Below are 15,145 nucleotides of genomic sequence, written 5' to 3'. Positions count from 1 at the left end.
TTTGGGTTTGTCTTTTTTCACTCAACAAATTGTTCTGAGATCTTCATTTATACAGTAACATTCATCACAAATTTATTCCTTTTACTTGCTGAGTAGTATTACATTGTATGAACACGACAGTTTGTTTAACCATTCACTGAGGAACAGATATCTGGGCTGCTTCCAATTTGGGGCTGTATAGTATAAAATTGCTACGTACAGACACATGGGCATTTTTTTTAAGATTTCATTTATTTGACAAAGAGAGAGAGCACACAAGCAGGGGAGCAGCAGGTAGAGGGAGGAGCAGGCTCCCTATTCAGCAGGGAGCCCAATGTGGGACTTGATCCCAGAAACTTGGGATCATGACCTGAGCTGAAGGCAGACCCTTAACTGACTGAGCCACCCCGGTGCCCCCGGACATATGTTTTAATGTTCTCTTGAATCTTCCATTTTTCTTGGTTAACTACCACAATTGGCAGTTTCATCTCTCTGTTGCTTCCTGAGACTTTACTTTAGAGTAAGATTTTGTTGAAATCTCTCACATCTAAAAGTCTCTTTATTCTAAACATTAGGCATTCTTTTAACTTGATTGATGTGTAATTTACATGCCATAAAGCTTGCCCATGGTAAGTAAATGCACAGAATTATACAAGCCATCACCACAATCTAAGGTTAGGATATGTTCAGCCACCAACACGTGCCTTTGTACCTATTTGCAGTCAACTCTCAGCCAACCCCAGGAAACTGCTGAACTGCTTTCTTCCTCTGTGGATCTCCCTCTTCTAGATAGTTCATATACATGGAATTGTACATATGTAGTCTGGTATCTGACTTTTTTCACATAGCATGATGTACTTACAGTTCATTCATTTAGTAGCACCTATCAGGAATTCATTCCTGTAAAAAAAAAAAAAAAAAAAAGGAATTCATTCCTGTTCCTTGTTGAACAATATCCCATTGCATAGATATGCCACATTTTGTCTATCCACTGAACTGATGGACATTTAGATTGTTTCCAGTTTGGGGCTATTATGGTAATGCTGCTATGAGCATTTGCATATGAGTTTTTATACAGACATTTCTATTTCTCTGGGGTACTACATAGGAGTAGAACTGCCAGCTCATGCAGTAAAATTGTGTTTACCTTTTTAGAAATTGCCAAATTGGTTTCCAAAGTCGTTCTATTTCACAGTCCCATGTCGAAGGCTTTTGGTTCTTCACAGCATTGCCAACACTTACTCTGTCTTTTTTGTTGTAGCCATTATAGTGGGTGTGTGGAAGCATCTTGTTGGGTGGTTTGTTCCAAATCCAGTGAGCCCCCTCTGGCAGGAAAGCAAGCTATTGGATGGTACAGCCTGCCCAGTTGTGGTCAGCTGCCCTGTGACCAGGCTGAGGGAATGTGAGCAGCCCCGGGCAAAATGCCACAGACTCTCACTGTTCTCACTTGGAGTTCAGTGGGTTTTCATGGATTAATGCTTCTCAATTTCCCTTTGCTTTTGGTCAATTTCCAGAACCCTAAATGAATTTTTTGATTTCTTTTTTTCTCCAGTTTTAACAGTGTTTTCTGAAGAGAGAATTGTTGATCTCCTTGCTTCACCAGACTGCTACCCTCCTATACTTTTAGTTGAAGATTTCTTTTCCTCCGTATGTCTTTTCTAGACATTGCTTCATTTTCCCTCCTGTTTTCTTGCATTGGTCTCTATGTTTTACATTACAAGGGATATTTGCCTTGTCTGCACATAAGAATCACTTGGAAAGCTTTTATTTTTTTTTAAAGATTTTATTTATTTATTCATGAGAGACACAGAGAGAGAGAGGCAGAGACACAGGCAGAGGGAGAAGCAGGCTCCACGCAGGGAGCCTGACATGGGACTCGATCCTGGGTTTCCAGGATCATACCCTGGGCTGAAGGCAGCGCTAAACCGCTGAGCCACCTGGGCTGCCCACTTGGAAAGCTTTTAAAATCCCAGTGCCCGGGCAGCCCAGGTGGCTCAGCTATTGTGGACATTGCTGCTATAAACATCGGGGTGCAGGTGTCCTGGTGTTTCACTGCATCTGTATCCATGTGGTCTAGGTATACAATGGGATATTCCTCAGCCATTAGAAACGACAAATACCCGCCATTTGCTTCGATGTGGATGGACCTGGAGGGTATTATGCTGAGTGAAGTAAGCCAATTGGAGAAGGACAAACATTACATGGTTTCATTCATATGGGAAATATAAAAAAATAGTGAAAGGGAATAAAGGGGAAAGGAGAAAAAATGAGGGGGAAATATCAGAAAGGGAGACAGAACGTGAGAGACTCCTAACTCTGGGAAATGAACTAGGGGTGGTGGAAGGGGAGGTGGGTGGGGGGTGGGGTGGGGGATGACTGGGTGATGGGCACTGAGGGGGGCACTTGATGGGATGAGCATTGGGTGTTATTCAATATGTTGGCAAATTGAACACCAATAAAAAATAAATTTTAAAAAATGAAAATGTCAACACATTTTTTAAGTTTTTTAATTTTTTATTATTTATTTATGATAGGCACAGAGAGAGAGAGAGAGAGAGAGAGAGAGAGAGAGGCAGAGACACAGGCAGAGGGAGAAGCAGGCTCCATGCACCGGGAGCCCGATGTTGGATTCAATCCCGGGTCTCCAGGATCGCGCCCTGGGCCAAAGGCACGCGCCGAACCGCTGCGCCACCCAGGGATCCCGTCAACACATTTTTTAAAAAGAAAAAAATAGGGGTTCCCGGGTGGTTCAGTCGTTTAATAAGTGTCTGCCTTCAGCTCAGGTCATGATCTCAGGTCCTGTTATCAAGCCCTGAGTTGGGGGGACGGTTCCTGCTCAGCAGGGAGTCTGCTTCTCCCTCTCCCTCTGCCTTTCTCCCTGCTTGTGCTTGCTTTCTCTTTCTCTCAAATAAATAAAATCTAAAGAAAAAATAAATAAATAAAGGGAGACGTCTGGGTGGTTCAGTGATTGAGCACCTGCCTTTGGCCCAGGGTGTGATCCTGGAGTCCCGGGATTGAGTCCCACATCGGGCTCCCTGCGTGGAGCCTGCTTCTCTCTCTGCCTCTCTCTCTGTGTGTCTCTCATGAATAAATAAAATCTTTTAAAAAATCTTTAAAAAATTAAATGAAGAAATAAAATCTTAAAAAAAATAGAAATTAATAAAGTGTAAAGGAAAAAACCTAGGGGCACCCAACTGACTCAGTTGGGAGAGCACATGACTCTTGATCTCCAGGTCGTGAGTTCAAGCCCCACATTGGGTGTAGAGATTACTTAAAAATAGATAAACAACAACAACAACAACAAAAAACTACACTCTTATGTGTTTCCCCTTTACTCACACCAGTACCATACTCACAACCCTCTAACACCAGATGTGTGGGAGTTTTTACCACACCAAGCAATCCTATAACACCAGCTGGGTGTCCTACAATTTAACTAAATTCTGACACCATCTATCTGGATGGAGATAGCTAGTGTCAGATCTTACCAGTTAAGGGCTCAGTCCATGAGACTGACTATACTTTAGATGCCAATCCCAAGCAGGTCCCCAGGTTATCCACAAGGTCTGCCCAACTTGCCTCCATATCGAAGGTTCTCACAACCTCCTCTTGGATTTTTTAAAAAATTTTTTAGATTTTTATTTATTCATGAGAGACACAGAGAGACAGAGGCAGAGACACAGGCAGAGGGAGAAGCCGGCTCCACGCAGGGAGCCCCACGTGGGACTTGATCCCCAGTCTCCAGGTTCACGCCCTGGGCTGAAGGGGGCGCTAAACCGCTGAGCCACCTGGCCTGCCCTCCTCTTGGATTTGATCATTTGGTGGAACAGCTCACAGAGGAGCTGTGAAAAAACAGTTTTTTAAAACTGTTAAAAAAAAACAGTTTTTTATGTTTACCAGCTTATTAAAAGATATGATCAAGGATACAGATGAACAACCAGTTAAAAGGCTACATTGGGCCAGGTCTAGGAGGGTCCTGAGCAATGGCACTTCCATCCCATGGTGTTGAGAGTGTGTCATTCTTCCTGCACACAGATGTGTTCACCAATCTGGATGCTCTCTGAACCCCTATACTTTGGAGGTTTTTATGGAAACTTTGTGACGAAGGCATGATAGATCATTAACTCCATCCTAACCCCTCTTCCCTTTCTGGAGAATGGGAGATGGGGCTGAAGCTTCCAAGCTTCTAATTGTGGCTTGGTCTTTCTGGTGACCCGCCTCCATGCAGGAACCCACCAAGAGTCACCTCATTAGAAAAAAAGACACTGCTATTACCCAGGAAATTCCAAGGGATTTGGAAAGTCTATAGCAAAAGTAAGGGTCAAGGGCACCCCTGGTGGCGCAGCGGTTTAGCGCCGCATGCAGCCCGGGGTCTGATCCCAGGATGGAGTCCCGCGTCAGGCTTCCTGCATGGAGCCTGCTTCTCCCTCTGCCTGTGTCTCTGCCTCTCAGTCTCTCTCTCTCTCTCTCTGAATAAATAAATTTTAAAAAAATGTTTAAAAAAAAAGTAAGGGTCAAAAGACAGCAAAAGATGCACCTAGTACTGTTATCATTTAGGAAATCAGATTTTACAAGCCGTGTCAGGGGGCAGGAATTGAGGGAATAGATTTTCTATCATCTCACAATCCTAATAGAGAAGGGAGACCTCTTTCTTATGGTAGAATGCTAAGAGCCAACCCACAAACATGACGTTAGTGCTAGTGTTGGGAAAGCGACATTTTATAAACATAATGGTAAAGATTGGCTCAGGCAAGAATCACAAATGAAAGCTAAATCTAGGGGGAAATTTTGATGAGGAACAGGGTGTTTAAATGGTCTTAGAGTGTCTGCCCACAGTACAGAAGTCTCCTTTACAATATTAAAGCACAATCTCTCTCTAGATAGGATCCTGTACTGATAATGCTACTAATGGGCACTATAAGTAGGTGGACAATATTGAAATATGGATGCTCGATTTAAGTAATTTGTAGCAAAATAAACTTATAAAGTTGATTACTGTGGTCATGTAAGAGAATACCCACAGAAGTATTCTTCAAAGGGCCATGGTGTATGCAAATGGTTCAAAATGATAAAGGAAATAGAGTAAAATGTTGACTGTAAGGGAATTTGGATAAAGAGTATACAGGTGTTCGTGTTCAATTTTCATTTTATTTAATTCTATTCTAAGACAGCATGCATGAGCAGGGATGGGGAGGAAGGGCAGAGGGAGGGAGAGAGAATTTTTTTTTTAAGATTTCATTTATTTTTTCATGAGAGACACAGAGAGAGAGAGGCAGAGACATAGGCAAAGGGAGAAGCAGGCTCCTCACAGGGAGCCTGATTCAGGACTCGATCTCAGCACTGGGTCACACCCTGAGCTGATGGCAGATGCTCAACTGCTGAGCCACCCAGCTGTCTCAGGGAAAGAGAATCTCAAGCAGGCTCCATGCCCAGTGCAGAACCCAATGCAGGGCTTGATCTCACAACCCTAAGATCATGACCCAAGTTGAAATCAGTTGCTTAGTCAACTGAGCCACACAGGAGCCTCTCTTTGTACAATTTTTAATTTTACAGCTCAAAAAAAAGTCAGGCTCTCACAATTCAAAACAACTGTTCAGAGCATATTTTGGAAAACTTTTTTAGAGATTTTATTTATTTATTAATTTATTAGAAACACAGAGAGAGAGAGAGAGGCAGAGAGAGGAGCAGGTTCCATGTAAGGAGCTTGACGAGGGACTCGATCCCGGATCTCCAGGATCACGCCCTGGGATGAAGGTGGTGCTAAACCTCTGAGCTACCAGGGCTGCCCTTTTTTGTCGTTTTTAAACATGAATTTGAATATTTTTTATTAAGGGGTAATTTATAACTTTATTATGTTTTTATATTTGAAAGTTGTAAATAAATGAAGGTATGGGAAGTTTATGTTTATAGGCATTTGAACAAGATTGTGACTCTTGTGAAAGTATTATATTTTGAAATATTATTTATAATATTTATATTTATAAATATATTATAATATTAACATTATTTTGAAATATTAGCCCTTGTATAGTTTGTCCTAAATAGTTCCTTTTTACACAAGTACCTGTTATCACTTAAATGAAAAGGAGACTTTCTGCAGAAAGCAAAACAATTTTCTGAGCTTTTTTTTTTAAGATTTTATTTATTTATTAGAGACAGAGAGAGAGAGAGAAAGGCAGAGACACAGGCAGAGGGAGAAGCAGGCTTCATGCACGGAGCCCAACGTGGGACTCAATCCCAGGTCTCCAGGATCAGGCCCTGGGCTGAAGGCAATGCTAAACCGCTAAGCCACCGGGGCTGCCCACTGAGTTATTTTTTTTTTTTAAAGATTTTATTTATTCATGAGAGACACAGAGAGAAAAGCAGAGACATAGACAGAGGGAGAAGCAGGCTCCCTGCAATGAGCCCAATGTGGGACTGGATCCTGGACTCCGTGATCATACCCTGAGCCAAAGGTAGAAGCTCAACCACTGAGCCACCCAGTTGTCCCTTTTCGAGGCTTTACATTTCTAAAATATGGGGCAGCCCGGGTGGCTCAGTGGTTTAGCGCCACCTTCATCCCAGGGCATGATCCTGGAGACCCTGGATCGAGTCCCACATCGGGCTCTCTGCATGGTGCCTGCTTCTCCTTCTGCCTGTCTCTGCCTCTCTCTCTCTCTCTCTCTCTCTCTCTCTCTCTCTCTGTGTGTGTGTCTCTATGAATAAATAAATAAAATCTTTTTAAAAAATTGTAGAAAGAGAGGTTCCTGTGTGGCTCAGTTGGCTAAGCAACTGATTTCAACTTGGGTCATGACCTTAGGGTTGTGAGATCAAGCCCTGCATTGGGTTCTGCACTGGGCATGGAGCCTGCTTAAGATTCTCTTTCCTTGAGACACCTGGGTGGCTCAGCAGCTGAGCATCTGCCATCAGCTCAGGGTGTGATCCTGGAGAGCCGGGATAGAGTCCCACGTCAGGCTCCATGTGTGGAGCTGGCTTCTCCCTCTGACTATGTCTCTGCCTCTCTCTGTGTGTGTCTGTCATCAATCAATAAATAAAATCTTAAAAAACGACAAAATTTTTTTTCTGCTGGCAATAAGTGCTATGTGGCCGGTGATCTGATCCCAATACCCCAAGGCAAATGTTTTGGAGCTCAGATGGCACACACTTTGTGCTGTGATATGATGCACAAAATTTTATTAAAACAGAAAAGTTAAAGATTTTTTCATAGAGTACTTGCAGATTTCAAAGAACATTGTGTAACTAATTTTAGGGTACAATGGCTTTGGAGGAGCATGGGAAAGAGGGACAGGAGTAATAGCCACCTTAGACCACTGCAGGGGCCGCCCTGCATGCTGCACCCCAACCCATCGCTGTCACCACCAAGCCCAAGAGGAAGGTTTAAGGAGAAGTTAGAGAAGAAAAAGCCCAAGAGAAGCATGAGCCACAGAGCAGATGGGGATCCTTTCCTGTTTAATCTGCCCTTCCTAAAAAGGTGAAGTGAATCATGTGCATTCTTTATAAATGTGTTCTATGTGTCCTGTACTATCTGAATGACTTTAAAAAATTTTTTTAGAGAGAGAACATGTGAGCAGGGGAGGGGCAGAGGCAGAGAGAGAGAGAGAGAAAGAAAGAGAATCTCAAACAGACTCCCTACCCAGCCCTGATGTGGGGCTGGATCTCACAGCTCTGAGATCATGACCTGAGCTGAAATCCAAAAGTCAGGTGCTTAACCAACTGAGCCACCCAGGTGCCTCTGTACTATCTAAATGACTTCCATTAAGTTGTATATAGATGCAGAATTCTTTTTTCTTTGCTATTTTGGCACAGAGCACGTGTCATTGTTTCAGGGAAGGGCAAATGTCACTCACAGTATCTCAGAAAACAAGTGAATAGAATAGCCATGGGGCAAAACAAAAGAGTTTGCTTCCTTGGTTTGGGGAGTATTTTTCTCAGTTGCCAAAAGAAGGGATCCACTGACATTCACAGTTGCTATGGCATTCGTCTGTGGTGTGAGGAAATGAGAATTCATGTTTAGGTCCTCTTCTCCTTTCCTCGGTGCCCTTAGAATGAACTTTATGTCCTTAAACCCAGACCTGTCGGTACCTGGCACTCCTTTCCTAAAAAGTGCCAGGTCTCATCTTCCCAGTGGTGACATTGACACAGACTTTCTTCACTCCTTAGAATCAAGATCAGCCTGTGAAAGGAGTTAAGATGTTAATTGTTCCTCATCTCTAAACTTTTCCTATTCAAATCATCAAATAAAGACCTCCTTGGTTGGGGATCCCTGGGTGGTGCAGCGATTTGGTGCCTGCCTTTGGCCCAGGGCGTGGTCCTGGAGACCTGGGATTGAATCCCATGTTGGGCCCCCGGTGCATGGAGCCTGCTTCTCCCTCTGCCTGTGTCTCTGCCTCTCTCTCTCTCTCTGTGTGACTATCATAAATAAATAAAAATTAAAACAAAGAAAAAGACCTCCTTGGGTTTCATAGTTTCCCTTTTTTGTAATAAGGGAAATTAAAAGTTATTGGAGACCATGGCAACCCATGACCTACCTGAAATATTGAGATTGTTAATGAAAATTAGCCTTAAAAACACAGACACAATTTGCAGAGAGACAAAGAATGAATCACTGGCTCGATTAAAATATTCCTGGGCTCTGATTCCACGTCCATCAGACAACCTTCTGAGGGCTGATGTGAGCTCTCAAATGTCCTCGTGATAGGAAGAGAGAGCTTTGAACAGTGAGCATGAGGGTTTATTTGTAGAAACTGACATTCAGATTCTAAAATTAGGATGGAAATTCAATTATATGTAATTGCAAAGGACTTAGAAAACCAAAGCAATCTTTAAAGAATATTGCTGGAAGATATACACTACCAGATATTAAGATTTCCTGTAAGTGAGACGCCTGGGTGGCTCAGCGGTTGAGCGTCTGCCTTTGGCTCAGGGTCCAGGATCAAGTCCCGCATCAGGCTCCTTGCAGGGGGCCTGCTTCTCCCTCTGTCTCTACCTCTCTTCTTCTCTGTGTCTCTCATGAATAAATAAAATCTTAAAAAAAAAAGACTTCCTGTAAGCTACAATAGTCAATATGATGTGGTGCAAGAGTAGATAAAGAGACCAATGGAAGAGAACAGAGAGGCCAAAAACACTTGGACAAAGTCACAGGATTTCAACAGGGGAGGAAAATACAGGACCAATAGCAGGATTTCAACTAGAGAGGAAAGCCTAGTATTTTCTATAATTGGTGCTAGGTCACATTGACATCTATATGAAAAAAAATCATCTCTCACCTCACATGATAAACAAAAAATAACTGAAAAAAAAGCATCTAGGTGGCACAATCGGTTAAGTGTCTGAGTCTTGTTTTAGCTCAGGTCATGATCTCAGGGTCATTGAGATCGAGCCCTGATTGGGCTCCATGTCAGTGCACAGAGTCTGCTTGAGATTCTTTCTCCCTCTCCATCTGCCCCTCCCACTTGTGCTCTCTCTAAAATGAATAAATTAACCTTAAAAAAAATAAATTTTAATGTAGCACAGACCTAAATGTAAAGCTAAAACCATAAAACTTCTAGAAGAAAACCGAGGAGAAAAGCTCAGGGATCTTAGGTTTGGAAAATAATTCTTAAATATGATACAAAAAGTAAGAACTACAAGAGAGAAAATTGATAAGCTGGACTTTATTAAAATTAAAAACTTTCCCTTTGAAAGGCAAAGCTACAGAATTGGAGAAAATATTTGTAAAACATACCCACCAAAGCACTTTTATCTAGCATAACAGAACTCCTTATACTCAATAAGACAAATAATCCAGTTTTCTTTTTAAAAATGGCAAAGACCTTAATTTACCAAAGAGGGTAACAAATAAGCACATGAAGACACAGTCAACATCGTTAGCCATTATGGAAATGAAATTAAAACCACAGTTTAGATAAACACACCAGAACGACAAAAATTAAAAAGGTTTACCATACAAAGTGTTGGCAAGTATGTGGAAGAACAGAAGCTCTTTCACTGCTGTTGGTGGTGTGGTATAATCATTCCAGAAAAAGTCTGGTAGCTTCATAAAGAGGTAAACATACACCTGCCACAGTTACTCATTCAGCAGAGGAGCCTGCTTTTCCCTCTCAGTTCATGTACTCTCTCTCAAATAAAAATCTAAAAACAACAAAAAAATTGTCATTGTCAATTATACCTCAAAATTTTTTTTAAAGATTTTACTTTTGGAGCACTTGCCTGGCTCAGTTGGTTGAGTGTCTACCTTCAGCTCAGGCCGTGATCTCAGGGTCCTGGGATTGAGCCCCACATCAGGATCCCTGCTTGGGGGCAAGTCTGCATCTCCCTCTCCCTCTGCTGCTCCCCTTGTCTGTGCTCTCAAATAAATAAAATCTTAAAAAAAAAGATTTTACTTTCTAGGGGTACCTGGGTAGCTCAGTCAGGCAGTTGGGCATCTGACTTTCGTTTTGGCTCAGGTTGTGATCTTGGGGTCATAGGATCAAACCCCATGTTGGGGTCTGTGCTCAGCACAGAGCTTGCTTGTCCCAGTCCCTCCCCGCTGCTCGCTCACTCAATGCTCTCCCTTTCTCTCCCTCAAGTGAATAAATAAAACCTTCTGAAGTTTTTTTTTTTTTTTAATAAATCTCTATAGCCAACATGGGGCTGGAACTTATGACTCCCAAGATCAAGAGTTGCATGGTCTTTCAACTGAGCCTGCCAGGTGCCCCATCCACTATACCTTAATAAGACTGTTCAAGACAAAAATTTCCCAGGAGGTGATGGTACCACCTGGCTCTATTCCAGGATACAAGCTCCCTTGGAGCTGGGTCTGACTCCTTGGAGGGCCATGCAGGAGGCTGAATTAACTGGGAAGACCCTGGAAGAGGTCCTTGGGGTCAGGAATGCCAAGCTGAGGTGATGGCAGTCAACTTGGAGTGCTTGCCAGGTAGGGTTGACCTCATTACCTCCCATTTTCTCAACACAGGATGTTTGTCCTCCCAACAGGCCCAGCTCGTTTCTGCCTGCAGCCCTCAATCTTCACAAGGCCTCCTCGTCATTCAGGTCTTTTTTTTTTTTTTTCTTTTTCTTTTTTTTAAGATTTTATTTATGAGAGAGAGAGAGAGAGAGAGACGCAGAGACACAGGCAGAGGGAGAAGCAGGCTCCATGCAGAGAGCCTGATGTGGGACTCGATCCCGGGTCTCCAGGATCACGCTGTGGGCCAAAGGCAGCACTAAACCGCTGAGCCACCCAGGCTGCCCCATTCAGGTCTTAACATGAACATCAAATGCCTTCACTGAACACCATGTGCTAAAGTCATTTTCTGTAGTCCTCGGTTTTTTTCATTGTATGTATCAAATTCTTAGTTATTTCATTTTTAAAAATTCTTTCTCCCTCATCTATGCTGTTAGGGCCCCACAGATCCCCTTTCCTGGTGATGCACTCACCCCATATGTGCCTTATGTGTTGGCTGACAACTCACAGCTGCCCTTGCCAATAACTGATGGGAAAAGAGGGATGGAAGAGAAGGGATAGGGTACAAAAGACTGGCTTTCCTGTGGTAAGGAGGCCTAACTCCATGGTGCAATTTACACAGTGGGATGGGGCTGAAACTAGTTTCCACTTGAGGCCACTCTCCTGTTTCTTTTAGTTTGTTTCCCTGCCCTGTCCTGTTTCCTTCACTCCCTTCTCCTGAGAGCACTTCCCCAATAAATCAGTCAAACAAGAATTCCTATCTAAGGCTCTGCTTCTGGGAACTTGAACCATGACATCCTAAGTAAGCTTCATGAGGGACTATCTTGTTTATTCCCTTACATCAAATTCCTATTTCCAGCTCTGCAGGGCTGTGCCTGGAACACAGCAAATGCTGTGTGTCGAAGGAATATGGGGAAAGCCGTCTATTTTATAGCTACACTGTCAGCACCCCTTCTGTCTGGGCTAGTCTGGCTTGCAGGCATTGTGAGTCATAGCTGGTGGACAGCAGCTGAGCGATTCAGAGAGGGGCCAAGCCTGGGACAGCAGCTCAGCGCCTCCAACACATCCTCCAGGTGAGGCACAACCTGCAGTGAGGATTATTGGAAAAGGGCCCTCTGGGAAGATGCAGCCACGAGGGTGGGGCTGGCTGCACCTCTTGGCCCCTCTTTGGGCTTTCAGAGATGTCACACTGGGCCAGATCTAGGGGAAAGTACTATCCCCTCAGCCCAGATATGTGCAAGAGGAATACGAGTGTGTTGGATGGATGAAGGCATGACAGAGGGTTCTTTCCCTTTTCACCCTCCGTGGAGAGAAGGGGAATTTAAAAGAAAACATACAGTCCTTTTCCCATAGAATAGAGTCAGCACTTCCAGGCTTTGGGGGAGACAGAGACCTAGACTAGTTGTTATCTGGACTTCAGCTTCTTTGAGGATGCAGTCCGCTTGGGAGAAAAGTCACGTGGAGCCTGCATAACTCCTATTCCCTCAAATCCTCAGCATAGGTCCTAGCCCATGGTACATGCCCCCAGGATGCCACTGAGCATACTGAGCTACTGTCACCAACACACATATCTGGGTTCCAAGCTGGACCAGTAGCATCTTGAGGGCAGGCACGGGCTAAGAACCCCTGCCCAGACCAGGCCTGGCCCAGAGCGTGTTGTAAAATAACTGAGTGTGGCAATAATGGCATCGGTTATTTTATACATCCTACAGAATACTTTTTCTGAATTCAGAGCTATCCCTGGCTTTGTAATCCATCAGTGCCAGAATGAAACTTATGCTTTGGCCCCCGTTCCAGCCTCCTCTTGTATTCCTAGCCGAGTACCATACACCAGCCCTATCCCAAGCTCTTCTTCACATCTGGAAAATGCAATCTGTGCCTGGATCTTCACTCTGCCTAGAGGCGCTCCCTTATCCACCCCAATTCACCTGGCAAAGCCCTGCTCAACTTTCATGTACCTGTCTCTACCGTTCCCTTCTCCCGGGCCCATAACCCCAGAAGCCTGGCCAAGGCTCAGAAAGCTAGGCACGTGGTCCTTCATCTGCATACATGTTCCCTGGACCTGACAGAGTGGTGTTTGGGGAAGTTAGTTTCAGGAGACCGCTGTCGCGCCCGCGTGCCGGGGTGGGCTCCTCGGCGAGCTGCAGCGGGTTAGCCCCTGGTGCCAGCCTCAAAGCTAAGCCTCATCCACCGGTTCTCGCGGTTCAAGGGGCCAGCTTGTCCCAGCAGGCTGCTCACCCGGACTCTTGCTCCCCAGCAGTGCCCCTGGCTCGCCTTCATCATTCTGGACACCGGGGCTCGGGAGGCAAGGGTGCAGCCCCGCTGGCCCACGTCCCCGAGGCTCGGCGTCCGGCACCCGCGGGCCAGACAAGGCCCACTCGGCCCTCGCCCTGGAGGCCTTCGGGTGTCCCACTACCCGGCACACCGGCCGCCTGTGGGGGGAGCTGCGGCAGTTCTGGACCGACCATTTCTCGCGGCGCTTCTCGCCACGGCGGCCGCCGCTGCGCCGCATCTCCTCCATGTCCACCTTCTACCTGCTGGACCACCGGACGCGCCAGACGGAGCTGGGCCTCAGCTACGGGGCGCCGCGCACGCGCCTGAGCAACGAGGCCTTCGTGTTCCGCGGCGGCCGGTGGACCGCCGAGGGGCTGCCGGGGCGGTCGCAGGCGCCGCTGCCCTCGCCGACCATCTCGGTGGGCTGGAAGGCGCCGGTGCAGCGGGTCAAGAGCCAGGTGCTGCTGGAGGAGAACAACTACCTGAAGCTGCAGCAGGAACTGCTTATGGACATGCTGGCCGAGACCACGGCGCGCATGCACCTGCTGGAGAAGAAGCTCGACTCCGAGGCCAGCCCGGCTGCCGCGGCGCGCGCCTGGCAGAGGAAGATGCGCAAGCGCGAAGGCGCCAGCGGCGTGCTCATGATCGAGCCGCGCGCGCTGGAGTCGCGGTGACGCAATAAAAGCTCGTGCGGCGCACGCGCACTCCGCTTCTCGCGACCTGCCGGGGCGCGGTAGTGGGCGGCGGAGGGGGCGGGGCCGGGGGCTCGCGACCCGCGGGTAGGGACCTCTTAGTGCTCGGGCGACTCCGCTAGGAGCCCGTCTCGGGAGGGCGCGGTAAGGGCCGTGGGGGAGGTGTGTGTGCCGCCAGCTGGGAACGCGAGGTGGGAGGCGGCACTCGCGGAGGGGGGAGTGGGAGGGGCGCGAAGATGGCCGGCGGGGGCAGGCGGTGGCGTTCTTGGCCCCAGGGACGGAGGACCCGGTCGGGCAGGCAGCGATGCCTTGGGGTGATGGAGAGTGAGGTGAGGCCGCCGGGCGGAGGGGGGCGGCTTCCCCCTAGCTCCCCGGGCTTAGAGGCGCCCCTCAGGCCAGAGGGGTTTCAACCTGAGGCCAGAGTGGGTGTATTTTTTAAATTTAAATATTTTATTTATTTATTCATGAGAGACCGAGAGAGAGAGAGAGAGAGAGAGAGAGAGAGAGAGAGAGGCAGGCAGAGGGAGAAGCAGGCTCCCTGCGGGGAGCGCAGTGCGGGGCGGCATCCCGGGATCCCGTCTAGGGACCACCACCGCAGCCAAAGGCGGATGCTCAACCACTGAGCCACCCAGGTGCCCCAGAGTGAGTGTATATTATGCAGCTTTCTGGAAGCTGGGCTCAGCCTCTCCCACCTGGCTGTGTAGCTTTTGGCGAATGTCTTCTCTATTATAGGGCTCTTTTTCTCCTCTGTAGAATAAAGGGTTTGTCTCACCCAGGGTACAAATAAGCACTCTCCAGGGCAAATCCTGTACACAGATAGGATTTGCTCCACTCATATTGTTTAAAAATTTTGCATTCGGGATCCCTGGGTGGCGCAGCGGTTTGGCGCCTGCCTTTGGCCCAGGGCGCGATCCTGGAGACCCAGGATCGAATCCCACATCAGGCTCCCGGTGCATGGAGCCTGCTTCTCTCTCTGCCTATGCCTCTGCCTCTCTTTCTCTCTGTGACTATCATAAATAAATAAAAATTAAAAAAAAATTTTGCATTCGTTGCCAACATTTCAGAATTTGCAGATTTCACATTAAATATCCAGATTTCTTGTCTTCTTTTGAAAAAGAGACTTGGTCACCCTGGATCTCCTTCATTCTGTCCAGCAGCAGTTCCCTTGGGCTGAAGTGTGACTGTCACCTCCTGGTACCTTCACTTTTTTCTTTTTGTAGGTGTCTAAGTGTGATCTCTTCCTAGATCCCTTCTGGAT

The 15,145-nt window shown here is 46.4% G+C and overlaps 1 protein-coding gene across 1 annotated transcript; it reads left to right on the top strand.

Annotated features, from left to right (window-relative positions):
- The first annotated feature begins 10,795 nt into the window (after positions 1-10,795).
- Positions 10,796-13,965, top strand: CBY3 (chibby family member 3). The gene is made up of 2 exons (XM_041762496.1): positions 10,796-10,863; positions 13,131-13,965. Exons 1-2 carry the CDS (start codon positions 10,796-10,798, stop codon positions 13,867-13,869), a joined length of 807 nt encoding a protein of 268 aa, XP_041618430.1. The 3' UTR covers positions 13,870-13,965.
- The last annotated feature ends 1,180 nt before the right edge of the window (positions 13,966-15,145 follow it).

Source organism: Vulpes lagopus, chromosome 7 (genome assembly GCF_018345385.1).
Source record: "Vulpes lagopus strain Blue_001 chromosome 7, ASM1834538v1, whole genome shotgun sequence".
Taxonomy (NCBI): Eukaryota; Metazoa; Chordata; class Mammalia; order Carnivora; family Canidae; genus Vulpes; species Vulpes lagopus.
The sequence above is the reverse complement of the archived record's forward strand: the minus strand, read 5'-3'. Positions and strand labels throughout refer to the sequence as shown.